This window comes from Periophthalmus magnuspinnatus, chromosome 5, assembly GCF_009829125.3.
Source record: "Periophthalmus magnuspinnatus isolate fPerMag1 chromosome 5, fPerMag1.2.pri, whole genome shotgun sequence".
Taxonomy (NCBI): domain Eukaryota; kingdom Metazoa; phylum Chordata; class Actinopteri; order Gobiiformes; family Gobiidae; genus Periophthalmus; species Periophthalmus magnuspinnatus.
In genome coordinates, this window is record NC_047130.1 from 14148305 (window position 1) to 14174937 (window position 26633).

General features: G+C 44.6%; 2 protein-coding genes across 6 annotated transcripts; both read right to left on the minus strand.

The window, feature by feature from the left end:
- Nucleotides 1-2432: 2432 nt before the first annotated feature.
- LOC117370927 (neuronal vesicle trafficking-associated protein 1-like) lies at nt 2433-8415 on the minus strand. Of its 2 annotated transcripts, none has more exons than XM_055221710.1 (5): nt 8349-8415; nt 5504-5637; nt 5035-5145; nt 4384-4494; nt 2433-4100 (listed from the first exon to the last, which is right to left on the minus strand). In XM_055221710.1, the coding sequence occupies exons 2-5, from the start codon at nt 5630-5632 to the stop codon at nt 3888-3890; spliced, it is 564 nt and encodes a 187-aa protein (XP_055077685.1). In that variant the 5' UTR covers nt 5633-5637; nt 8349-8415; the 3' UTR covers nt 2433-3887. The 2 variants fall into 2 exon arrangements, with proteins under 2 accessions (XP_055077685.1, XP_033822371.1); XM_033966480.2 differs by lacking the exon at nt 8349-8415 and adding an exon at nt 6047-6202.
- A 3825-nt stretch (nt 8416-12240) lies between these two features.
- Nucleotides 12241-26633, minus strand: LOC117371060 (RNA-binding protein Musashi homolog 1-like). Of its 4 annotated transcripts, none has more exons than XM_033966650.2 (14): nt 26531-26633; nt 26120-26160; nt 25580-25661; nt 24198-24282; nt 20276-20317; nt 19540-19632; nt 17186-17234; nt 16889-16971; nt 16693-16810; nt 14753-14824; nt 14377-14433; nt 13600-13653; nt 13386-13540; nt 12241-12516 (listed from the first exon to the last, which is right to left on the minus strand). In XM_033966650.2, the coding sequence occupies exons 1-14, from the start codon at nt 26569-26571 to the stop codon at nt 12478-12480; spliced, it is 1011 nt and encodes a 336-aa protein (XP_033822541.1). In that variant the 5' UTR covers nt 26572-26633; the 3' UTR covers nt 12241-12477. The 4 variants fall into 4 exon arrangements, with proteins under 4 accessions (XP_033822541.1, XP_055077684.1, XP_055077683.1 ...); XM_055221709.1 differs by having other exon boundaries at nt 13386-13555; XM_055221708.1 differs by having other exon boundaries at nt 26120-26589.

Below are 26633 nucleotides of genomic sequence, written 5' to 3' on the forward strand. Positions count from 1 at the left end.
ATCAGTGTTCAGGTGGGTTTGTCACCTTGATAAGAGCAGTTTCAGTGTTGTGGTGGGGTCTTAAACAGGGGTGGGAAAACTTTTTGACACAAGGGCCACAATGGGTTCTAAAATTTGACAGCCAGGATATATATATGTATATATTACTATACCGATGTGGCCTGTAACATGGAGCAAAGCATGAATATGCAAGGCACATTGTTTTCCAAATGCATTAATTCAATTAACAATTACTTTATCAAATTTCAATTAAATAAACACAGTAGAAAAACTTTGAACAAGATTTACCCTATTTTAATATAATTTGGTTACACTGAAATTGGAAAATGTGTCTCAGATAAAATGTCCCTGACCTGTGGGGTGCCCCTGGGGTCAATCCTGGGACCCCTGTTGTTCAATCTCTACATGCTGCCATTAGGCCAGTTAATACACAGCAATAATGTGTCCTACCACAACTATGCAGATGACACTCAGATCTATGTCTCACTGCAGCAGGTGAATATGGACCAGTGGATTCACTCTGACACTGCATCCAACAGATCAGTGTGTGGATGCAAAACAACTTTTTCCAGCTAAACTCAGACAAGACAGAAGTCATCATCTTTGGCCCACAGAAACATGAGAAAGTGTAAGCAGTCACCTCCAGTCTCTCTCTCTAAACCCTTTAAATCAGGCTAGAAATCTAGGGGTAATAATGGACTCAGACTTGAACTTTAACAGCCACATCAAATCAATAACATCTGCAGCTTTTTACCATCTAAAAACATCACAAAAGTCAAAGGTATACTGTCAAAACCAGACTTATCCATGCATTTGTCTCCAGTAGGTTAGACTACTGTAACGTCCTGCTCACTGGCCTCTCCAAACGAGAGTTAACACAGCTGCAGTACATCCGGAACACTGCTGCTCGAGTCCTGACTAAAACCAGGAAGTACAAGCACATAAGTCCTGTGCTCCGGTCTCTGCACTGGCTCCTGTGGCTCAGAGAATAGACTTTAATGCAGCTCTGCTTGTGAATTAGTCTCTCCATGGGTCCAAAATACATCTCTGACATGTTAGTGCAACATGAACCATCTCACACTCTGAGGACTTCAGGGACCGACCTCCTGCTGGTCCCAGAGTCAGGACTAAACATGGGGAATCAGCGTTTCAGTTTTATGCAGCTAAAACCAGGAACAATCTTCCTGAAGATGTGAGACAGGCCTCTACTTTGACAGTGTTTAAATCCAGGCTCTAAACAGTTGTTTGGCTGTGCACACGACTGAAAGGTTTTTATTCTGCACTTTTCTCCTTTAATTTTAATCTTACAATGATTATTTGTGATTATTTGTTTCAATTTGTTTTATTGTGATTTTAATGTCTTTTTTATTCTGTACAGCACTTTGAATAACCTTGTGTACGAATTGTGCTATACAAATAAACTTGCCTTGCTATGTTTCGTGATCTTGCCGTGATCTTTGGATCACGGATTTGAATTGGTGGTATTCTAGGTATCGTGTCTCCCTATGTTAGTATTTTTTTTATAAGAAATTGTAGTTTTTACTGTTCCTTTCTGGCTGCATACTTTTACTCATACTTAAGTAATATTTTTCTTGAAGTAGTCTAACGGTATCTCGTAGGGCCTACTTGAGCATTAGTTTTCCCAAATACTTTTTACTCTTACTCGAGTAATTTCTACTTGAGTAATATTAAAGTCCACCGCTGTGACAGAGGAGACACATGTCTGATCTTTTTTCACCGTGTAAACGAGGACAGCAAGTCCTGATGCATTAGTTTTAAACAAACACGACCTGTACAACAAATCCAGGCTGTAAATCCAGCAAAGTCCAAACTTTTAGAAATCCACGTTGTTGTTTTTTCCTCTTAATCCTGTCCGGGGTTGTTCTTTTCTCGTTTCTTTTTCCAAAAATCCTCCACAAAATAAAAAGCGATACTGATGTCACCCTGTCACTGCTCAGGCTCACAGGTGCACGTGCCGCGTATGAGCGCGCGCCATTGCATTCAGGTTTAATTTACCCACAGTTTAACCTTCAGACAAACAGTGTAATGCAGAAAAGATTCAATAAAGTAAAAATAGAAATGTATTTAAATGCAAAATATGAACTTGTAGAATTAGTTTATTTTGATCTACGAAAATATCTAGTTTTCCTCAGGGCTGATCTACCAACCAATTAGCCTTCCTGCAGCTCCATGACCCTTCAGCAGTGGGAACTATTGCACTCCCAGCCCCGCTAGTTCCAGCGGTTTTGAGTGAGGGTAAGCTTTAAATGGACTTTTCTGCATAAAATTTTGTAAAACACGAATAGCATTAACATGAAGTCTGATATTTCTGCTTCGTCACTAAACACAGCTGCCTCTCTTAAGATGAGGTCTACTCCCCATCCACTCAGTGCATCTTGTTTAAAGTGACAAACAAATGACTCAAAGTGGGTGAAAGATGTGGGCACTTTATTTTCAAATGCACTTTTATGGTTTCATGACATTAGTTTGAAAAATGTGACAGTCAAATGTTAAAGAGGGGGTATTTTGCTTCTATCGGGGTATTACACTTCTATGTGGTATTAACTGCAAACACATAACACATTTAGATCACCATGTTACCTTTTATTGTTTTGAAAATGCTTTGAGCAAAAACAACTTATTAACAGAGCGCTATCACAGCTCAATCAGCTGCATCCCACTAATGAAACTACTGCACATCACATCAGGTTTGTTAAGTTGCTGTGTAAAATTTTGTGTCATGTTTTTGTATATTTACGGAGAATTGTCGTGTGGGAGAATGGGTGATGTTGGCTTGTGGATGGAGCCTTGTACAGGCTCATACTGCTAACAGGCACGTTGATGAGGGATTAAAAAAATAAAAATAAAGATTTAGCAGAATACCCCCTGTTTAATGAAAAACAGTCAAAAGCAGTGAGACAGTCAGACTCCTCAGACTCTGCTTCAGTCCGACTGTACAACCGTGATTCATGTGTCTAATACATTTACAACACTCAGAGTTTACATGTGTTTAAATCGCTGCTGGTTCAAAAGTGAATTCAAGTTTCAGTTTTTCACATCGTCATGACAACAAACATGTGCACGTGAACGTAACATGTAAAAGTAACGAATACGTAAAGACTACAGTAATCCTGCAGGACATGCAGGGTTCAAAGTATTTAAATTCCACAGTAACTTTCACAAAATACTTAAGTGTGTGTGTATGTGGTGTGTATCAAATTTTACATTTTTAAATAAATAAAATGAACAGTTCTATTCTAAACCAACTCAAACATCACTACTCCAGAGGTGGAAATATTTAAGTACTTTTACTGTAGTACTGGTAACAGTAGATATTTTGTGTATTTTGTGTAAGTGTATTTTTTAGAGGTACAGTATTTTTGGCCAATTATATAGTACTAGTTGTACGTTAACAGTTATAAAAAACATTCATGATTGGTTCATATTTTTACATTCCATACATCTGGACAGGCACATGCCATTTAACTACATCTATTTAAGTCGTATTTGAAGTAACAGTAGTACTTTATATTTGAGCAGTACTTCCACCTCTGGTCAGCAGCACAGACCCTGCAGTCTGTGTTTATCCCCTCTAAGAAGCGCCTGTCACTGCCTGATCCGTGTCACTGCTGCTAGCTTAGTCACATCCACAGCTCAAACAAAGGGATTTCTGTGGTTGATGCTCATGAGCTGCAGACTGAGACAGATCCAGTGGTGCTTTAGGCCAGTCTCCCCTGACTCCTCCTCTCATAGTTTACTCCTGTTTCCTCTCGCTCTGTCTCCCTGTGCTCTGCCCTCCCCCCTGACCCTCTCCTATTCCCTCTCCTTTGACCCCTCTGTGCTGTCCTGACCCCTCTGTACCCCCTTTGACCCCCTCTGACTCCTCTTTAGTCCAGTTTCCTCTCTGTCTCAGTCTTGGTCTCGCTGACCCTCTCCTCTGACACAATGCTGATCCAGGGTGACAGAGAGCGTGTGATGGTTTGGCGGTTGAGGTTGTAGCGGTTGATGAGGGTGAAAAGTCGACCCCGGGGCCCCTGGGGGGGGAGGGACCCCTGAGGGGGGAGGGGCCCGTACAGCCCAGCTGGCACGCACCGCCCCTGCTGCACATGAACAGATGTCAAATAAGAAACATGGGTATTTTTCACTTAGTAATAATATATTGTAGTTGCTGTGTAATGGCTCTTTTCTTCTTCTCTGTGGAGTGATCCCTAGGTCAGTTGAATGTATTGAGTTCTGTATATTGTATGAACATTTTGTTTGGATGTTGTCTATTTTCATTGTGCCCCTGATGTCCGAGACGAATTTCTGTGAGGTAGGTGTGTGTGTGCCTGCATGTGGGTGTGTGTGTGTGTGTGTGTGTGTGCGTGACCCTTGTGTTCTCACCACGTAGAGGAAGTTGTCTGGACAGGGCTGTTCGTACTGGTACACTTTATACACCACCAGGAACACCACACACACCAGGAAGGCCAGAGCGCAGATCACCAGCAGGGTCATCTGTGGGGGAAAAGTAAGTATGTGACTACTGCTGCTACTACTACTACACAGTAACACAGCTTGCCGGCAGGGTTATCTCTGAGGGAAAAGTACATGTTACTACCACTTCTACACAGGAGTGTGGTTCACCAACAGGATCATCTCAAACAAAAGTACATATTACTACTACTACTACTACACTAGATTGCAAATCACCAGCGGGGTCATCTGTGAGGGAAAAGTACATGTTACTACAATTATTACAACAACTACTACTAATTCTACTACTACATCATCTGTGAGGGAAAATATACTGTAAGTCGGTGTTGAAGGCAGTCACTGTGACAACAGATGCACTATTGCCATGACGACAGGCCGACATGGCATTGGAGCATACACTGTATAAAGAGCTGGACTAAGTGAATGTAACATCACCCACAGCGTTCGGCTCCATATGAAGCAAGGCTAGCACTTATATCAAGGTTAGAAGTTATAGCGGCTAATCTGGACACAGCTTAATTGCTGACACACGCCCCCTTCATAGGCCACGCCCCCTCTCACCTTGAGCCGCTCGGACACGCCCTCGATGACGCTGATGGAGAATTCTGCCATTTTAGGAGAACGAAACTTCTGCTTTTGAGAGTCAAACTCAGCTTTGGTCCTGACCACCACCTGAAAATAGGAGAAGGTTAAACAGGGCTAAAATGTGACTAAAGCAGGACTAAAGCAGGACTAACCCAGGACTAACCCAGGACTAACCCAGGACTAAATCACCTGAAGAGGACTAAAACAGGGACTAAACCAGGTCTAAACAGGGTCTAAACCTGGACTCAGGACTGAACCATGACTAAACCAGGATTGAACCAGGATTGAAACAGGACTAAACCAGGACTAAACCAGGACTAAACCAGGACTAAACCAGGACTAAACCAGGACTAAACCAGGACTAAACCAGGACTAAACCAGGACTAAACCAGGACTTAACCAGGTCTAAGAGAGAGTTAAGTCAGGTCTAAGCCGGAGGTGTGACCTTGTCGGGGGGCGGGGGCAGCTGCAGTTGACCCGGGTCCAGGGGCGTTATGAGGGGGATGGTGTCGAAGCCATCCTCGCTCTCCGCCTTCGTGCTGCGCTTCTCCAGATGCGCTCCGAGTTTCACCATTTCACCTTCAAAAACATCAGATTTAAACAAATTGTGATAAAAAAAAAAAAACTAAAAAAAAACACAGTCTCAGATTTGAGCCACAAACCCTGCGATACAACATCGGCAATGGACCAATGAGCTGAGCAGCATAATCAGGGAAAACGTGTAGATTTCTCTTTTTACAATGCTCATCCAAATCCCAGAGACTGAGACTCTACTTCATGACAGTCACGCGCTCTGTTTGAACAGTACTCTAACCTTTTATGTTACGTTTAGGCCAAATCTCGTCCGTCTTCATAATGGGCTGATGGAGCCGCGCGTGCGTCGCCTTTGTGGCCTCGAAATGTCCCCAAACCCCGAAAGACGCGCGTGAAAAGCGTTTAGGACACCTCGGGCTTCACTGCGGAAACAGCTTGATAATACTGATCTTACCTGTAATGTGTGTCCTAAAGGCGGCTTCGGAGGTTCGGCCCGGTCAGGCACAGCGCTGATGTGACGCAGGTGCTGCGGGTGCACAATACGAACCAGTGCGCATGCGCGCTGTCTCTGAGCAGGCGCGAGGGACGCAGCATCAGGACCAGTAACAAACAGGACTAAACCAGATTCAAGCCGGGACTAAGCCAGGGCTGAACCGGGACTAAATCGGGTCTATAGCAGGACTAAACTGTGACTAAACCTGGATTTAAACGGGAGTAAACCTGGTCGGGCCAGGACTAAACCGGATTACATGCATTTGGCGTGCTGATGGGGTCGTTCTAATTGAAGAGCAGAGACGGTTTCAAATGATTTTATTTTAAAAATAACAAACATGATTTCCATGTAAACAATATAGTATAATACAATATATAAAATACATTTGATAACAAATCAGGTCAGATGCATGGTGTAGGCCCATACACACACACATACACACACACACACACACACGCACGCAAGCATAGCACACGCACGTTAGCCTACACGCACGTTAGCCTACTCACACGTAGGCCTACACTGTGCTTGTCTGAAGGTCTGTGGTTCAAGTCCCATTCTCGACATAATCATAATTGTTACAGAGATCTGATCTGACCCACAAATTAATTTCGTTGTGTCCTTAGGCAAAACACTTAACTTAACCTTCCCACCATCTCCAGTGTCTGCCCATACACATATGTAAGCCTACACACACATATACACACACACGTAGGCGGAGCAGCTGTGAGCAGATACAGATGTGTCTGAGCTCAGTGCACCTGAAACACAAACACAATATTCAAATCTAACACGAACAGCTGTATATACACATATGCTATATACAGTCCACACTGCATTACACTGTGTGTGTATTTGTGTGGGTGTATGTGTGTGTGGGGGTGTGTGCGTGTGTGTGTGGGGGTGTGTGGGGGTGTGTGTGTGTACGTGTGTGTGCGCGTGTGTGTGTGTGTGTGTGTGTGTGGGGGGGGTGTGTGTGTGTGTGTGTGTGTACGTGTGTGTTGTCACTCACTGATTTTACAAATATGAGGTGCACATGTGTATAGTTCTTACAGAGGTGAGGTGCACAGAGACAGACACGGCGATGACCACGGCTCCAATCAGCACTGAGGCCACGCCCACACACAATGCGCACCGTCCCAGCCTCCTGGAACCATCCCAATCCCCATGCTCATGGCTCCTCCTGGACTGGACCAGAGACCGGGGTTAGACCTGGTTTAGACCTGTTGAGTCCTAGTATAGTCCTGGTTTAGAACTGGTTCAGTCCAGGGTTAGACCTGGTTTTGCCCTGGGTTAGACTTGGTTTAGACCTGGTTTAGTCCCACGTTAGTACTGTTACAGTCCTGGTTTAGTCCTGTGTTAGACCTGGTTTAGACCAGGTTTTGTCCCAGAGTAGTTCTAGTTTAGTCCTGGGTTAGTCCTGGGTTAGTCCTGGGTTAGTCCTGGTGCAGTCGTGGAATAGACCTGGTTTAGTTCTTGTATAGTCCTGATTTAATCCTGGGTTAGACCTGATTTAGGTTCCAGGCACAGTAAGAACATGCAAACTCCCCACAGAAAGGCCCCAGAACCTTCTGGCTGTGAGGCACTCTTGCCTCACAGCCAAACCAGACCAGACCAGAGTCCAGACTACAGACCGGACCAGAGACCAGACCAGGATCCAGCCCAGAGACCAGAGATCAGAGACCAGGCCAGAGACCGGACCAATGTCCTTACCCAGAGTGGCAGAGCAGCTGAGGAGGCTCAGTTACATCTGACCAAGCAGCACCTGCCCCATCTGGGACTAAACCAGGACTAAACCAGAACTAAACCAGGACTACACCAGGTGTAAACCAGACTTAAAACAGGGCTAAACCATGACTGTACCAGGACTGAACTAGGTCTAAACCAGGATTAAACCAGGACTAATCTGGGACAAAACCAGGACTAAAGCAGGATTATAATAGAACTCAACCAGGTCTAAACCGGGACTGTAGCAGGACTAAACCAGGTCTAACGCAGGACTAAACCAGGACTAAACCAAAGCTGAACCAAAACTAAACCAGGTCTAAAGCAGAACTAAACCAGGTCTAAAGCAGGACTAAACCAGGACTAAACCAGGTCTAAACCAGGACTGACCCAGGATTAAACCAGATTTAAATCAGGACAAAACCAGGACTTACTCAGCAGGAAACTAGAACTAAACCAGGACTGTACCAGATCTAAATGAGGATTAAATCAGGATTAAAACAGGACTGAACCAAGACTAAACCAAGACAGTTCTCACCATGATGGAGAAGACCAGAGCAAGCAGGTTGATGGGGAAGGAGGGGCAAAAGCAGGAGAAGATGGAGAGCCACAGAAAGCTTTGGAGAGGAGGAGAAGTCTGAGGAGTGTTCTCCAGAAACGTGTCCCCCAAGGCAGGAGGAGCAACTTTATGGAACTGAGGATTCAACGTCGCCAGAGACATCCAGCCAGGAGGTGAGGAGAAGGAAAGAGGAGGGACAGGAGGAGAAGAGGAGAGAGGAGGAGGTGGACAAGAGGAGAGGAGGAGGAGGTTAAGAGGAAGAGAGAAGAACACGAGGTCACAGGAAGAGAGAGAGAGAAGTGGGAGAGGAGGTCAGCAAAAGAGTGAAAGAAGGAGGAGAGGGTAATCCAAGAGTAGAGGAGAGTCCAGTCTACAAGAGAAGAGAGAGACGAAGAGAGAGAGGTGAGAGCAAAAATATGATGTGTGAGCAAGAGTTCAAATGATGTTTACAAAAACATAAGGGGAGGGGAGGAGGAGGAGGAGGAGAAAGGAGGTCTGCAGAGGACAAGAGGAGAAAATAATCCAGGGAGGAAAAGGGAGAGAGAGAGGGAGAAAGCAAAAGAGAGTGACAAGGAGATGGAAAGGGAGAGGGGAGATATATAAATATATATAGAGAGAGGGAGAGTGATGAGGAGAGAGAGAGACAGAGAGAGAGAGACAGACAGAGAGAGAGGGAGAGAGGAAGAGTGACAGGGAGAGAAAGGGAGAGTGATGAGGGGAGAGAGAGGGGTGGAGACAGAGGAAGGGGGGCAAAAATCTGATGTCTGAGCGAGGGATCAAATGATGTTTACAAAAGCATAAGGAGAGGGGAAGGCTCAGTCTGCTCTGATCCTGTCCAGATACTGACCAGGGCCAAGACCAAGACCAGGGCTAGACCAGGCCAGACCAGGATCAGGGCCAGGATCAGGGCCAGGACCAGCACCAGGACCTACTAGGACCAGGACCAGAGTCTGATCTAAAGAGTCATATTCTCCTCTGGACTGTCATGTTTTATTTTCTCTACAGTATGAAGCCCTTGTATTTGATTTTGAAGTACTCACCTGTTACAGTACACACATTAGTAGCTAATTTATAAAAAAAAAAAAAAAAACAGATCATGCATAATTGGGTCTTTTTATATAAGTTGTTTCAAGATAAGAAAGTAATGTAACACCATTAAAACAATTAATCTTTTAGAGGCTTCACAAAAGAAGAAACAACTCTAAACTCTAACTAAAATAGGTGTTCAAGTTCAGAGTGCTTCTATTCCTTCAGTGTTTGTGACCGAGTACTCACCTGGGAAGGGGGCATTACCTTCACATTCCCTCAGTCCATTTCTTTATACTGTCTATGATACTGACCAGGATTAGGCCTGATCTCATATTTCCACCCGGACAGTAACGTTTGTTTTTTCTACGTTATGTTTTTGTGCTTTATTTTGAAGTACTCACATTCTTCTTATTCTAGATTTACTTCCTGCCTTCTTATATTACCTGCCCCGTCCTCATGTGTTACACCTGTGTGCTCACATAAATAGAAATGGATTGAGGGAGTGTGACGTCACCCACAGCTCATCGAGGCTAGCAGTTGTAGTTGCTAATCTGGAGCTGAGTTGGGCTTTATAAGTACATTTTACTTCAGCCTAAACCCTTTCAGTCATGTCATATGTGTCTATATCCTTGTTGTGCTTCAAATGAACAAATAAACTACTACCACTACTACTACTACCACTACTACTACTACTACTAGCGCTTTGTTACATAAAGATTATAAATGTTCAGTGTGATGTTGTAAACCCAGATGAACCATTCACTCTCCTCACACACAAATATGACACAAGACAAACAGAGACAGTTTTGAGAATAATTTATTTAAAGTTGAATTTTCAGAAACACAAATCGCTTTGACCCTTAAACAGAAAAATAGAGTTTTGTGTCAAAGTACAAAATCGTTTATTGCTTTATCGAAAAGTTTCATGTTACAGTGTTGTGTCCTGCAGTAGTTTACATCCGACCATTCAGAGCGCACCACAACACTGACCACTTTATTAGGTACAATTCTAAATGGAATATGCCTTTGGTTTATGCTCAGTCCTGGTTTAGTCCCAGTTCAGTCCCAGTTCAGTTCTGGTTCAGTCCTGCTTCAGTCCCGGTTCAGTCCTTGTTTAGTCCTGGTTCAGTCCTGGTATGGTCCTGGCACAGTTATTCCTAGTAAAGTGGCCGCTGTTTTCTTGCGTCTCTAAGAAAAGTCCTTCATTCAATTTTTTTATTTTTTTTTATTTTTTTATATTAAAGCAAAAACTAACAAAAGTTTAATTTTATATAGAGGAGGAGCAGAGGTGGGGCCAGGCCTTTAGTGAGAGGGACTAGAGTGACCTGTTATTTTAACCTTTTAAATGAGTCGAGACGAGATCTGTGGAGCTGTGGGAGACAACAGCCCTGCCCCCACCCATGCAGAGGAGAGAGCATATCCTGTCTACAGAAATGAACACATCTATCCCACTAGCCATCGTGTTCCAAACAAGAAGCGAGCGAAGGCGCAATTTGGTTCCATTTCACTTTCTATAGAAAAACAGTATTCCCTTTCTTTGTAACTGCTGTTGTCAGACTTTCAGACTGTTAGTAAAGCACCTTCTTTCCCCGGGGTCGCTCCTGCTAGAGTAAACAACAGGTTTGATTGACAGCGTTGCTAAGCACACAGCCCCTGCCAAACCAGCGCTGCAGGTGAAAGCCTCGCTGATTGGCTCTTTGGTTGCTATGATACTTGCAGCTGAATTTCCAAATTTGGAACTGGGCTGTAAATTAGCTGCTGTAACTACCAACCTCGATGGGTAATGTCACACTCACTTAGTCCAATTTTATAGACAGGTCTCCCTCTCTCTCTCTCTCTTTCTCTTCCTCTCTCCTCTTTCTCCCCTCTTTAGCTGCTCCAGAAATAGCAGGAAACATGAGATGATCAGTAGATGGGCCAGCCAATCGCATGCTGGCTGGTCACACAAGACTCATCCCTTCTCCTTGCAGCTCAACAGTGCCCCCTGAAGTCTTTCTACCGATAAACAAGCCCGTAACCCCAGAGCTACAGCTGCCCGGGGTGTCTAATATTTCAATTTTAAAGCAGATCTATTTTATTTTTGTCTCCCCTCACCATTTACGCACCTGAAGTTGTATTTGGAGTGATTCGTGTTTGAATAATCTTTAATCACTTATTTTCAAAATTCTATTTTGCTGATCACCTCCACTGGTACACGCCCACTGTGACGTACACACTTCCTTCTCCAGTTTTATTTTTTTATATAGGTGATACTTTGGTACAAATGAAAAAAATCTGCTGCTCGCTGGTGTGATGTGCAGCTATCCATTGGGAATGCCGATAGCTTGCGGCGCTTTGTTGTGATGACGTTTACTGCAACATTAGCTCCCACTGGGCACCATAGCTTTCTAACGCAGACTTGTGTCGTTTATTAAGTTGTTTTAGACAAATATTGTGATTTAAAAATATAACGGACATATTTCTTTTTAGATGAATATTGTGATTTAAAACGTCCAAATTATAACATAATGATCCACGGGTGTCAGAGATTATAACTATAGACACATGTACAATAGGTCTGATTTAAAATCATTGGTGTGAAATGTTCGGATACGGTTGAGCTCCTCATCTTTTAACCCCTGACCCCGCCCCTTACCCATATATGTACAGTATCTACAGGAAGACATAAACATGGCTTTAAACAGAATAAAAAACACATCAATGATAATAATAATAATAATAATAATAATAATAATAATAACAATAATAATAATAATAATAACAACAACAACAACAATAATAATGATAATAATAATAATAATCATCATCACAAAGGCTTGTTTAAAGTTACCAAATACCAAAATATACATTTGAGCCGCAGCTTTAGGAAACACGTTTGTATGAAAACCTTTTGTCTATTAAATGTCGCAACGCTACAGAAAAGTCACTCGCCTTTGCTCAGACTGTCCATCAGTCTCTCCCCTCAGTGCCAGGAGGGGGCGCTCTGGGTCACACAGCAGCCAATCAACACAGAGCCTCAGGACAGAGCGGCCAATCAGCACAGAGCCTGGAAGTGCTGTGACTGGTTGGCATCCTCAGGTCAGTGGTAGCCGTTTGTGAAGGCGGCGATGAGAGGAGCCTGAGGAGAGATAAGAATTATTACTAATACTTTTATACAGTGCCTTTTATAAAGTCGCCACCTTGATTTAACTAAGCAAATAGATATGAGCCAATAGGTACGAGTCAGGTCTAGGTTCAGCAACAGTCTGTGCTCAAAGAATGAGGTCAGCTGACACCTGAATATACTGAATGACCAGGTTATTCCATCAATGGATTTTTTTCTTCCCTGATGGCACGGGCATATTCCAAGATGACAATGCCAGGATTCATCAGGCTCAAATTGTGAAAGAGTGGATCAGGAGCATGAGACATCATTTTCACACATGGATTGTCCACCACAGAGTCCAGACCTTAACCCCATTGAGAATCTTTGGCATATGCTGGAAAAGGCTTTGTGCAGCGGTCAGACTCGACCATCATCAATGCAACATCTTGGTGAAAAATTAATGCAACACTGGATGGAAATAAATCTTGTGACAATGCAGAAGCGAAATTGAAATATTTCGTTGGGCCGCCCAACGAAATATTAGAGTGTGTTTTGTTAGTGGCGACTTTTTTTTTGGCCAGGCAGTGTATAAGGATAAGAATAACATGAGATTTGATCCTCCGTCTATACATTTGGCATGGGGATGAAAGGATTACACTCAGGCACTGGAGAGTGTCGTATCTTTGAGCAGCTGTAGCTAAAAGACTCCACACGGAGCTCCCTTATTCAGACAGAGGACACTTTAACCTCTGCCCCAGTTTTTATTTCATATTCAAATTATAACAATAGAGCAGACAACATTTAACCTCAACAGAAAAAGTACTGCTCTATACTCTAATACTACCCTCAGGTACTCTGTAGAACTTTGTAGTGCTTTGTAATACTCTCTGTAGTACTCTTACCCCCAGATTGTGTCCGAAGCCCGTGGAGGGTGCGGGGCTGGCGGCGCTGATGTAACCGCTCACTGTTGCGTCCTGATTGGCCGCTGTGGCGTAAAGCTCAGCCATTGGTCCAGGGCTGCTGGTACTCAAGAAGGCAGGGCGCGAGGGGGCGGAGCCTGAGACGGGACAGACTGTTTCGTTTATTATAATAATGATAAATATGATAATGACTCACCTCTGACCACGGCTGAGGTCATCGGGCCGAATGCAGTTGCTGTCAGAGGGATTGCTGCAAAACAAATAAATAAACAAACACATTAACTACTAACTATCTACACATGTGATCTGTACACACATCTGTCTCCACTGTCTCTGAGTCTTATGTGCCTATGATCACATGTGATCTTCACACATGACCCAAAACACATGTGATCTTCATACATGACCCAAATCACATGTGATCTTCACACATGACCCAAATCACATGTGATCTTCACACATGACCATAATCACATGTGATCTTCACACATGACCCAAATCACATGTGATCTTCACACATGACCATAATCACATGTGATCTTCACACATGACCATAATCACATGTGATCTTCACATATGACCCAAATCACATGTGATCTTCATACATGACCATATTCAAATGGATTAGAGAGAGAGTAACACATAAACATGACACACATCTGCTCAAACATGTGTGCAGAATGTGAGTGCAGTGCACAGACAGGAGGCAGAGTGTGGTCTATCTCTGGCACATGATCAGGACTACACAGTCTATATGAATATTATTATTATACAGTTTATATACGGTCTATATATATCTTATATGTATATTAGTATTATACAGTCTATATAGAGTCTATAGTGGACATAATAATTCTAAGTGTTAAACTTGTGAGCTCCAGTGGCTGAACTGACAAGAGGCATGTCTATCTCTGACGTGTGATTCTGATTTTATAGAGCTTAGATGTAAATGTAATAATACTGAAAGTTAAACCTGTGAGCTCTGGGGGGTGGGCCGAGGACAGGAGAGGCGTTCGCTCCAACTGGAACTCTGCAACAGGAAAAACATCAACAGGTCTGAACTAGGTCTGAACCAGGATCATAAGCAGTAAACCATAAAATCATTACAACTAAACCATATCCATGTGTGTGTTTGTGTGTGCATGTGAATATGTACATGGATGTGTGTGTGTGTATGTCTGCATATATTGGTGTGTGTATGTGTGTGTGTATGTGCGTGTGCATGTGTATATTTGTGTGTGTATGTGCATGTGTGTGTATGTGCGTGTGCATGCGTGTGTATGTGTATATTTGTGTGTGTGGGGGGGGGGGGGTGCATGTGTGTGTGTATGCGTGTGTGTGCATGTTACCTGGCAGCTGGTAGGGGAACCCCGGGGTGAAGGTTCTGCTGGTGTAGGTCGTCGTCTGGAAACTCGGGTAACCTAAAAACACACAAGTAGCATGAATAATAGAGTTTATAGAGTAACAGCGATACAGCAGTGGCCTGAAAACACACAGAAAGTTAAACAGTTTTTAGATGAACAGAAACCTGCAGCTATGGGCTTCTACTGAACCAGTTTGTACACAGCACATGAGTGCAGTGTCATGTGAGTATTACAGGAGTACAATGTTCAGGCTCATAGCAGCACTCACAAATGAGGAACAGTACTGTGACATATCAGTACTTTTATTGTAGTAACATTTATAAAACAGTACTGCAGCTGTGTCCAGCAGATGGCTGTGTAAGACAGCAGACTTCACAGGGCAGAGAGAGCCAATGGGAGCGAGACAGGAGGCCTCCTATTGGCTCCCTCCCCACAGTGGGTGGAGAAAGCGTGTTTTCTGAATGAAATTGCACTTCCCATGTCCTCCTGCAGGGGGGAGCATTGTGTGACCTCTAAAAGTGATGTCACATATCAGGTTTTTTTATATAATCCTTTTGTGGATCTGAGGCTGATCTCAGACTTAGTTTGAGAGCAGCACACAAGCGCTGATACACACTTTCGTGATCAGACCATTTTTTAAAAAAATTATGTACACGACCAGTCAAAAGTTTGGACACAGATTCTCATTCAGTCTTGTTTTTCTTTATGTTTACTATTCTCTTCATTTCAGGCACAGAGGACATCAAATATATGAAACAACATGGTAAATAACAAAATATTTTTTTATATTTGATATTCCTCAGAGTATTCCTCCTTTGCTTTGTGGACTGCACTGCAAAACTGCAAATAAACTCCTGAAATGGTTTTCACTTCACAGCTGTGTCAAGGTCAAGAAATGCCAAAAGTACAAAGCAGTGACCAAAGCAAAAGGTAAAGGATATTTAAAAAAAAAACTCAACTCTAAAACAAGTTTGGCGTTATTTAGAGTGTATTTTTGTTTGATGCATTCATATTTGCCATTCATAGTTTTGACACCTCAGTGACAATCTACAGTGTGAATAATCAGGAAATCCAGAAGGACACGAATGAAGGAGTCTAAATGGACACAGTGTAGCTGTGTCCCAATTCAACGACTGCAGTCAGCTGCATTTGAAGGCCACTTACCCCACCTCCACCGCGATAAGGCCCGTCCTATTTCATGCAGCTCATGAAAGTTTAGGTGGGTAAAGTTTAGGTTTAACTTCTAATTTCTTGCAGGAGTAAAAAATATTTCATTTAAATGTAAAGGTAGGTTTTTTTTTTATCTTAGCTGAAGAACACCTAAACAGATTTATCACTGAAGAAGTGGACAATGGTAATGTTCCAGTTACAGAAAATAGATTTGCACTCCACATTTGTGTGTGACAAGCAGCAGAATGTTTGAAGACCAAAACACAATTTGTCCATGATGACCACGAGATAATTTATATTTTAAAGATGTTTCTTTCTATACTGACTTTGGATCAGCCCTATTCTGTAAATAGGGCCATTTTGCCGATCTACCACCATTTTCACCTCTACTGGTACACACCCACTGTGACGTACGCACTTCATTCTCCAGTTTTATTTTCTTAATCGGTGATACTCATAGAAATCTGCTGCTTGATAGTGTGATATGCAGCTATCCATAGGGAGCGCTGACAGCATGCGGCGCTTTGTTGTGATGACGTTTACAGCTACATCAGCTCCTGTTGGGCACCGCAGTTTTCTAATGCAGAAGTCAGCAGACTTACTTCTTTTATTAAGTCGTTTTAGACAAATATTGTGATATAAAAATATAAAGTAATGGTCCACGGACCAGACACAAAACACAATAAGTCTGATTTAAACCTTAGAATTACATTTACATTATATTTACCTTATATTTATATTTAAATATTTCATACCAAGCATCCCGATCCCAAGCATAAACGCAGCATCCACTCCATATGGCACCACTCTGGAGCGCCCCCTGGAGGAGCTCGGGGTCATAACCTCTTTGGGCTGGGCTTTCTTACACTCCACCTGCACAGGAAAGTGAAAGCAAAGTTTGATGTAAACTTAAAAAGGTGAGAATAAATCACTTAAACATGGGGGACAAACCATTTTACTGTTGATCTCATGAAAGTGAATCTCACACACTTTCTCCACCACCTCCTCATTTTCAAATGTCACAAAACCGAAACCTGCAACAACAAACCAGATTTTTGTTCTGGTTTAGTCCTGTTATAGTCCTTGTTCAGGCCTGGTTTGGTCATGCTTTAGTCCTGGTTTAGTCCTGGTTCAGTCCTGGTTCAGTCCTGGTTCAGACCTGTTATAATCCTGTTTTAGTCCTGCTTTAATCCTACTTTAGTCCTGTTGTACTCCTGCTTTAGTCCTGCTTTGGTTTTGGTTCAGTACCTCTGTGTCTGTTGGTGGTCTTGTCGAACATTAACATGGCGTCATCGACCTGAAACAGAGGGGGGAAGGTTAATGTTGTGTTTTATATTTACTCTTTCATTTCATTCATTCACTCCACTCCTGTGGCCATAGCTGCCCTGGGACAAACTGACAAAAGAGAGGCCCCCCTCTTCTGACCCCCTTGAACACCTCTGACCTCCTTTGACTCCATCTGTCCTTCTCTGACCCTCTATGACCTCCTCTGACCCCATCTGGCCCCCTCTGACCTCCTGCAACATCCCTCACACACCAGTAACATAACATATATAACATAGATTGATATTTCGCAGCTGATGTCTTCAACATTCTCTGGAGGTATGATGCTAACTGTAGGCACAGCTCTGTTATTCAAGTTAAGACTTTAATCTGAGCTCTTCTTTAACACAATCTGACCATAAAAAACTGACGTAGCTGAACTACAACAGGTGAGTCGATTTGTTCTGTTAAACAAGTCCCTCTCAAATAACATTACGGTCACAAGCTAGCTAGCATTAACCGACGGTTTTGAATTAGTCACTCTCACATTTTTGTTGAAAATCAAAGTCCTAAACACGACCATTTTATATTTTTCCTTAAGTTTTCAAAATGATCATTTGACTCGAGTCAAGAGCAGAGTGGACGCAGTATCTGTGGTCAGAGCAGTCGAGCTAATACCAGGTTTAAAGGAGTTAGCACTGAAACGTGAAGCCAACCACAACAACAAAAAGAAGAGCCGGAGGAGAGGACAGCTGCTTCTCAAGTCTGAAGGACACAGAGGAGGAAGAGGAGGAGCAAACAGAGAGGAGGGATAGATGAAGAACAGGAGTGAGGAGGACAGTGAAGAGACAGAGCAGGAAAGGAGGACAAGCACAAGAGGGCACTGCAGCCCTGTCCCTCTCTCATTTGTCATTTGGCCACACTATAAACTGTATATATGAAAGGGACATAGCTTACTTGCTAGCTGCCGTGTTCGAAATAGAAAGTGAGCATGGGCGTGCTTTCTCTGGCTCCAATTCACTTAAAATTGAAAAACGGTGGCCCCTCTCTCCGTAGCTGCTGCTGTAGACATTGTGTGTTAAACTGTTCGTATTAACCCACTCTACAAGATCCTGGTATATTTATTTCGCTATTGTGTCTGTAACTCAAGACATGAACATTAATAACAGACAGATCAGGTGCCTTCTTTCTCTGAGGTCGCTCCTGTTAGCATTAGCAACAGGTTTGACTAACAGTGTTGCTAAGCAGCCACTCCCTGCTAAACTAGCTAAACTAAACTAGCTGTGTGTGCGGGAAGGGACATTACCTGCAACAGCCTCACTACACATTGGCTCTTTGGTTGCTATGATACTTGTGGTCTGAATTCCTAATATGGAACTTGGCTCCAAATTGGCCCCTACACCTGCTAGCCTCGATGAGCTTCATTTGACTGAAGATGAACGCTATTTGTAACGTCTCACTCACTTAGTCCACTCCTTTATACATTCTATGGGCCAAACACACACATGCATGTACACACATACACACACTACTGTTAGCCCCAGAGCCTTACCCACACACACACACACACACACACACACACACACCCACACACATCGCTGTTAGCCCCAGAGCCACACACATGCACTTCACACACACACTGCTGTTAGCCCCAGAGTTGTAGGCACACACAATGTTGTTAGCCCCAGAGCCCCATGCACACATACACACACACCCACAGACATACACACTGCTGTTAGCCTGAGAGCCATACGTACAAACACACGCACACTGCTGTTAACCCGAGAGCTGTACACACACACTTCTGTTAGCCCCAAAGCCGTACACACCCCCACACACACACTACTATTAGCCCAAAGCCTTACACACACACATTGCTGTTAGCCCCAGAGCCACACACACACAGACACACACACCCTGCTGTTAGCCCCAGAGCCACACACACACCGACAGACACACACACACACTACTGTTAGCCCCTGAGTCATAAAAACACACATATTGCTGTTAATCCCAGGGTTGTAGACACACACACTGTTGTTAGCCCCAGAGCCCCACGCACATACATACACACACACACACACCCCTGTTAGCCCCAGAGCCACATACACACACACACACACCCCTGTTAGCCCCAGAGCCACACACACGCACACACACACACTCCTGTTAGCCCAAGAGTCATACACACACACACTTTGGTTAGCCCCAGAGCCACACACACCCACACAAACACACCTCACACACACCCCAACACACCCCTGTTAGCCCCAGAGTCACACACACACACACACACACACACACACACACACACACTGTTGTTAGCCCCAGAGCCGTACCTTCCCAAACTGGTCGAAGTACTGTCTGACGTCCTCAATGGAGGTGCTCACAGAAAGACCTCCAACAAAGATCTTCTTAGTCCTGGTCACCAACTGCACAAGACAGGAGGAGAGGGGTTAAAGGGCTTAAAGGAAGAGAGGGGAGAGGAGGAGAGGGGTTAGAGGAGCAGAAGGGGGGGCAGAGGAGCAGAGGAGAGGAGGAGCAGAAGAGAGGAGGTGAGCAGAGGAGAGGAGGAAGGAGGGGGAAAGGGGTTAGAGGAGCAAAGGAGGGGGGTAGAGGAGCAGAGGAAAGGAGTAGAGAAGAGGGTCAGAGGAGCAGAGGAAAAGGTCAGAGGCATAAAGGATAAGTTCAGAGAAGCACAGGAGAGGGTTAGAGGAGCAGAGGAGAAGTTCAGAGAAGCAGAGGAGAGGGTTAGAGGAGCAGAGGAGAAGTTCAGAGAAGCAGAAGGTGGGGTCACAGGAGCAGAGGAGCAGAGGAAGGAGGAGACAAGAGGAGAGAAGAGAGGTGTTAGAGGAGGAGAGGATGTAGAGGAGAAGGTCAGAGGAGCAGAGGAGAGTGGCAGAGGAGCAGAGAAAAGGAGAGGAAGAAAGAAGAGAGAAGAGGAGGGAAGAGAGGAGGAGAGGGGTTAGAGGAGCAAAGGAAAGGGTCAGAGGAACAGAGGAGCAGAGGGTCAGAGGAGCAGAGGAGAGGGTCGGAGGAGCAGAGAAGGCTCAGGAGGTGCAGAGGATGTCTCACCTTGGGTTGGGCTCTTCGAGGGAATGCCACCTTCGGGTCGATCTATGGAAGAGAGAGAGAAGTGAGGTCAGAGGGGAGAGAGGTGTGGTGAGAGGAGAGATAGAGAGAGAGGGGTGTGGTCAGAGAAGAGAGAGAATGGTGGTAAGAGGAGCGACAGAGAGAGCGGTGTGGTAAGAGGAGAGAGAGTTGTGTGGTAAGAGAAGAGAGAGGTGTGGTAAGAGGACAGAGAGCCAGAGAGAGAGAGAGTGAGAGAGAGAGGTGTGGTAAGAGGAGAAAGAGAGTGAGAGAGAGGTGGAAAGAGGAGTGAGAGAGAAGTGGTTAGAGGAGCACGAGAGACAGAGTGAGAGAGAGGTGTGGTAAGAGGAGAAAGAGAGAGAGAGAGAGAGAGAGAGAGAGAGGTGTGGTAAAAGGAGAAAGAGAGAGAGAGAGATGGGTGTGGTCAGAGGAGAGATAAAGGTATGGTCGGAGGAGAGACTTTGGCCACAGTGACCCCGAGGTAGACTGACAGAGACATGAGGGGAGTGTTTTGCCCAAGGACACAACAACATCTACCTGTCGGGTTAAGACATTAATCACGGTCCGGTGTGAGACCCTCTGTCCCTCCCTCCCCCTCCCTCTTTCCTTTCTCTTCTCTTCCTTTTTAAAATTTTATTCCACCCCCCTCTCCTCACCCCTGCCTCCTCTCTCTTTTGTCTCTCTCCCTCTTCCTTTCTATCCCTCTCTTTCTCTCTCTCTCTTCTCTCCGTTGAAGGTTACAGTTAATCTTAGCCCTAAATTGAGTCGTCCTTCAGAACTGAACTGGACAAATGCAGGAGCCTTCAGTGTCTCTGGGTTAAACCTGCATTTGACAAATATCACCGTCAACACCAGCATCGGTTCCATAATATCGGTTAAGTTGATATCCTGGTTGGGCCTTTCAGTGGATGTAATAAAACAACTTACATCTCATAATGTTTCAACTTTTCTTTATTCTGAGCTGTTCAGAGTGATGTGAAAGATAATGCACTGTTACGTAACACTATCGGATCTCTGTGTAATAAGTTCACTGTGTCCCCACACTGGCATCTGTTAATATCAGGTATCAGCAGAGTCAAAGTATCAATATCAGTATCAGAACTTTTGTTCTGACCTGGATTAGTGCATCCCTAATTTGACCCATCCTTCAATGTCTCTGGATTGAACCACACACTGTATATATAAATGGATATAGCTAAACCACTCAGCATAAGCACGTTTCACCTACATCAACTCTGGCTCCAGTTCACTTTACAGTGAAAAACTGTTGCCCCTCTCTCTGTAACTGCTGCTGTCAGACTCATCATTCTGACTTTAAAATGTTTGCATTAACCCGCTCTACATGATCCTGTTTTTATTTCACAATTTTGTCCCTAAAATAAAGATATGAACATTAATAACAGACAAATCAGGTGCCTTCTTTCTCTGAGGTCACGTCTGTTAGTGTTAGCAACAGGTTTGCTAAACCACCGCTGTATGCACAATGGCCTCGCTCATGATTGGCTCTTTGGTTGCTATGATACTCGAGGTTAGAATTCCACATATGTAACTGAGCTTCAGATTATCCATTATAATGGTTAGCCTAGATGAGCCTCATTTGGAGATGAACACTGCGGGTGACGTCACACTCCCTCCCACTTTTTTATACAATCTATGCGTTAACCCTGCATTTGATCCATCCTTCAGTGTCTCCGGGTTAAACCTGCATTTGGCCCCTTTTTCAGTGTCTCTGGGTTAAACCTGTCAGAAGAAGTGGGGCCCATCTCCAGATCTTGAGCTAATCATGAACATGCAAACTCCACACAGACACAGGGAGAACATGCAAACTCCACATAGAAAGGCCCAGGAGGAGGAGAACCAGGGACGCTCTTGCTGCAAGCCGAGAAAGCTAACCACTCTGCCACTGTGCCTCTGGTCTGAGTCCTGGTTGTTGGAGCTTTTCTGTTTTCATCACATCAGAAGAACACTCCTCGAGGCTGTACACCTCTCTATCCTCTCTCTGTTTTCTCTATCTACCTCTCCTCTCTCTTTCTTTTCACTATTTCTCCCTCCCCTGCCTCCCCCTCTCTCTCTTGCCTCCCTCTCTTTCCTTCTCTCTCGCTCTTTCTCTTTTAATGTATTTATGTGAAAGCACTGACGTCTGCTGTATTTTCTGAAAGGGTGAGTGAAGGAGAGATGAAGGAGGGGATGGGAGAGGGAGAGAACGAGATGGGATAGGGGGAGGAGGGGATGGGGGGAAGATGGGACAGATAGTGCCCTGTTGTGACTGGATGAGCATCTACATCATTTCAGTCAAATTTGAACAAAAATAAAAGTGTTTCTATGGACTAAACCAAGACTGAACAGGACCAAACCACTGAACTCAGATTAAATCAGGACTGAACCAGGAATAAACCAGGACTTAACCTTTTGTTCTTTTAGTTTCTCTGTAAAAGTCCAGAGGAGCGGTGCCTTTGTGCCCTGAGACCTCACACTCACAGTGGGAGTCTAACCCTCAGCCTCTCATTCTCACTCCTCTCCCAGGGTGATGCAAAGCAGCAGGTCGTCATGGTGACATAAATCCCATCAGGCCGAGCGGCGGGTGTGTCTCCGGTAACTGCTGTCGTCATGGCAACAAGATCACAACTAAGACTAACCACTCTGCCACAGGGTCAGGAGAGGACACAACAACAACAACAACTGGGGCTACAGCAAAACTAAACTCAGACTAAAGCAGGACTAAACCAGGACTAAGGCAGGACTAAAGCAGAACTAAACCAGGGAAAAACCAGGGAAATACCAGGTCTGAACCAGGACTTAACCAGGATGACAGCAGGACTGAACCAGCACTAAAGCAGGACTAAACCAGGAATGAACCAGAGACTAAACCGGGACTAAACCAGGACTAAGCCGGGACTAAACCAGGACTAAACCAGGACTAAACCAGAACTGGAACAGTACAGATTGAAGATTAGTCCACGACTGTGATTTGAATGCTTCAGTCTGTATGTAAATGTCCTCTTGCGTCATGAGGCTAGGCAAAGGCACGGAGCCACCAGCACACCAACAACCTACAGACCTACAGAACCCGCACTAAACCAGTTTTAAACCAGAATTAAACCAGTATTAAACCAGCACTAAACCAGGACTAAACCAGGGCTAAACCAGGACTAAACCAACCTGCAGAACCTACAGAACCACTCGTCTATTGATACTTTGCAGTTGATGTCGTCAGCATTCCCTGGGAGTGTGATGTTAGTCGTAGGCACTGCTTTGTCTGAAGCTCTGTCAAGTCAGACTTCACAATCTGACAATAAAGAACTGATTTATCTGAACTACAACAGGTGAACTGATTTGTGCTGTTACTCTAGTCCTTCTCAAATAACATTAGTCACAAGCAACAGTTTTTCACTTAATCACAGTCACCTTTGTTGAAAATCATAAATCAGGACTAAACCAGAACTACACTAGGTCTAAACAAGACCTAAACCAGGACTATATCAGCACTGAAGAAGCACTAAACCAGGACTAAACCAGGACTAAACCAGGTTTAAACCAGCTCTAAACCAGGACTAAACCAGAGCAGACACTCTCTCTCTTCTCCATAGACATTTCCCTCAGAACAGACCACAGGAGAGAGGGGTGACCTTTGACCTGTGACACCAGGGTACTGTACTTTCACAGGACCGCAGAGTTACTCAGAGTTACAATATTTCACTAGCTCACTTACATCTAGACCACTCTGAAGATCTGAGGTTCAATCCCTGCTCAGACCAGTGCATTTTGTTGTTGTGTCCTTGGGCAAGACACTTCACACAGGTTGCCTATGTAATGTACTGTGTAAAGTGAGTGTAAAACTTCTGCATAAGAATCACTCATTATAAAGTGGTTGCACAGAAGTGTCAGCGTTTGGGTTTTAGATCCTGACCGTCTTAGAATCCAGCTCATGTTTGCTCTGGGCCAAGACTTTGTCCACTCCAGCCTGCTCCTCGTACGTCACGAACCCGAAACCCCTGAGACACAAGGCACAGGACAAAGAAGAGTTAAACCAGTCCTACTCCAGATACATGCTATACTAGGCTATACAATATATACTTTACCATAACCAGTGATAGGAAAAATCATTTGAACATATTTGCTACATATATTCAGTTTTTATTTTTATGTATGTATCTTTATTTATACAGGGGGACCCAATGAGAGCACTTGGGCTCTCTTTTTCATGGGCGCCCTGTTTGAAATACAGTACAAACTGAAAAAACAATCAAAACAAATAAGTCCATATAAGTTAATATTGAAACCAAATCATAAAGCAGAAATATCCCCAATAAGTATTCTAAATGAACACTGTTAAAAACAAGAGCTGCAGTACACACATAACCGAATGCTTAAGTATCTATAGAGACATAGATGTTTATAATCCAGCACTCTACAGCTCAAATCTGACCAAAGAACAGAAAATGTACCCACATTTTTCACTAGTACAAAGGAAAAGTACCACAATAAATACTAACCTCAAAAAGTTATTGTTACATCTGTTGTGTACTGAACGATAAGTACACAGAGTATATATCATGAAACACCTACTACTACATAACACCTGTACTTTACAAACTTCACCTCTGAGAGAAAAACACAAGAGGTCACAATTATGACTACACACATGTACTGTAATACATGTAATACTGCATATAATACTACATGTAATACTACATGCATGCCTCAAACAGGTCACAATTTATTCATACTGTATGTACTTAATACTACTGATCACAACCCACTGTATCTAGGCCAATACACAAGTACTACACATGTACTACATCTGTACTACACATGTACTACATCTGTACTACACATGTACTACATCTGTACTACACATGTACTACATCTGTACTACACATGTACTACAGCTGTACTACACATGTACTACATCTGTACTACACAAATACTTTATATGTACTTCACCTTTACTACACCTGCACTACACATGTATTTCATATGTTCTACCTGTACACAGGCCTCTGACATCACAGAGCAGGACTCCTCTGAGCTCATGTTGAAGCTGAAGGTCTGTGGGATAAACCTGGGCCTTTATGGCGCGTGCCACCACTACCTTTTACTTTCATATTTTAGTGGCTCGTGTTATGTTCCATTTATCATCGTTGTTTATCTTGTTTTAATCGTCTGTCTCTATTCTCCAACTGTTCTTGAACTGTGCGTTGCAACACTGGAATTTCCCCCATTGTGGGACATAAAGTTTTATCTTATCTTTATCCTGTAACGGACGGAGGTCATGCACACGCCTCTTACCTGGAGCGCTTGGTGACGGGGTCCCGCATCACCATACAGTCTTTCACATCCCCGAACCTCCCGAAGTACTCCCTCAGCCCCTCTGCAAGAAACACACGGGTCAGACACACGCACGCACGTCAAAGATGCGCTGCACGAGGCTGCGTCAGACAATGGGCTCGCGGACCACGTTGTTTGTGTCCCTCGCGCTCACAAGCTGCTGCCGTGTGACCACTGAGCAAAACAGCTCGGGGAATATGACTCGCGACCGCATCTCCGTGCACTTTTCACGCAAAGGAAGGAGGAAACGCGTTTCCACGCGGCACTCTAGCCCGTGCGCGGTTTGAGAGCGGACACGGGACAAGTGCACTTCTGATCCCGTTACACCGGAGCTTACACCGGAGCTTACGCCGGAGCACGCGCTGAGTCCGGTCCGCGGCGGATCCTCCGTGACGCAGAGGGCAGAAAGGACGCTTTGTGACGCTTACGTCAGGAGCACCGCGCGGTAACGAAACAGCACCGCGCGGTAACGGAGAGAGAGTGAAGTGCGGCGGGACTCACCTTGGGTCGTCTGCCAGCTCAGCCCCCCCACGAACATTTTTCTGAACGAGAAAAACACAAGCCGTGAGTGAGAGAGGGTTGAAGAGAGGGAGAGAGAAGGAGGGAGGGAGAAAAAGAGGGAAGGAGACACGGGGGACACACACGAGGGACACACGGGGGAGAGCATCCTAAGCCCGGGCTCCCTCCGCTGCTCCGGTCGCACCGCGGACTCCAGACCCCAGCGGAGGCGGCTCTCCGCGGGATGGAGAAGTTCGCGCGTGGCCTGGAGACGAGGCGCGCGGTAAACAAACGGAGCCGCGTGCTCGCTTTGTCTGCGCGCGCCTGAAGTCCATAAAGTCCCGGGCTTTAGGGGAGAGGGTCCGGGGGAAGGCAGGGGGAGGCGAAGGGAGTCCGGGGAGAGCGGGCCGGTACCGCGGATCGTGCGCGGAGCTTTCCGTTCCTTCCGTGTCCATGATGCGCGTGGCTCCGGGTCCTGTCCCGCACTGAGCTCGCGCTGCTCCACACGAGGGGCGGG

Bases quoted from the DNA above. Each gene is read 5' to 3' on its own strand.
- LOC117370927 (XM_055221710.1), bottom strand. From the start codon at position 5,632: ATGGTGAAACTCGGAGCGCATCTGGAGAAGCGCAGCACGAAGGCGGAG. The intron at 4,495-5,034 runs GTGAGAGGGGGC...TTTCCCCCACAG, and splicing joins GCGTGTCCGAGCGGCTCAAG to ATGACCCTGCTGGTGATCTG. The intron at 4,101-4,383 runs GTGAGAACACAA...GTTCATGTGCAG, and splicing joins CAGACAACTTCCTCTACGTG to CAGGGGCGGTGCGTGCCAGC.
- LOC117371060 (XM_055221707.1), bottom strand. From the start codon at position 26,285: ATGCTCTCCCCCGTGTGTCCCTCGTGTGTGTCCCCCGTGTCTCCTTCC. The intron at 14,434-14,752 runs GTAACATGCACA...TTCCTGTTGCAG, and splicing joins GTTCCCCTACCAGCTGCCAG to AGTTCCAGTTGGAGCGAACG. The intron at 13,654-14,376 runs GTTTAACTTTCA...TTTGTTTTGCAG, and splicing joins CCACCCCCCAGAGCTCACAG to CAATCCCTCTGACAGCAACT.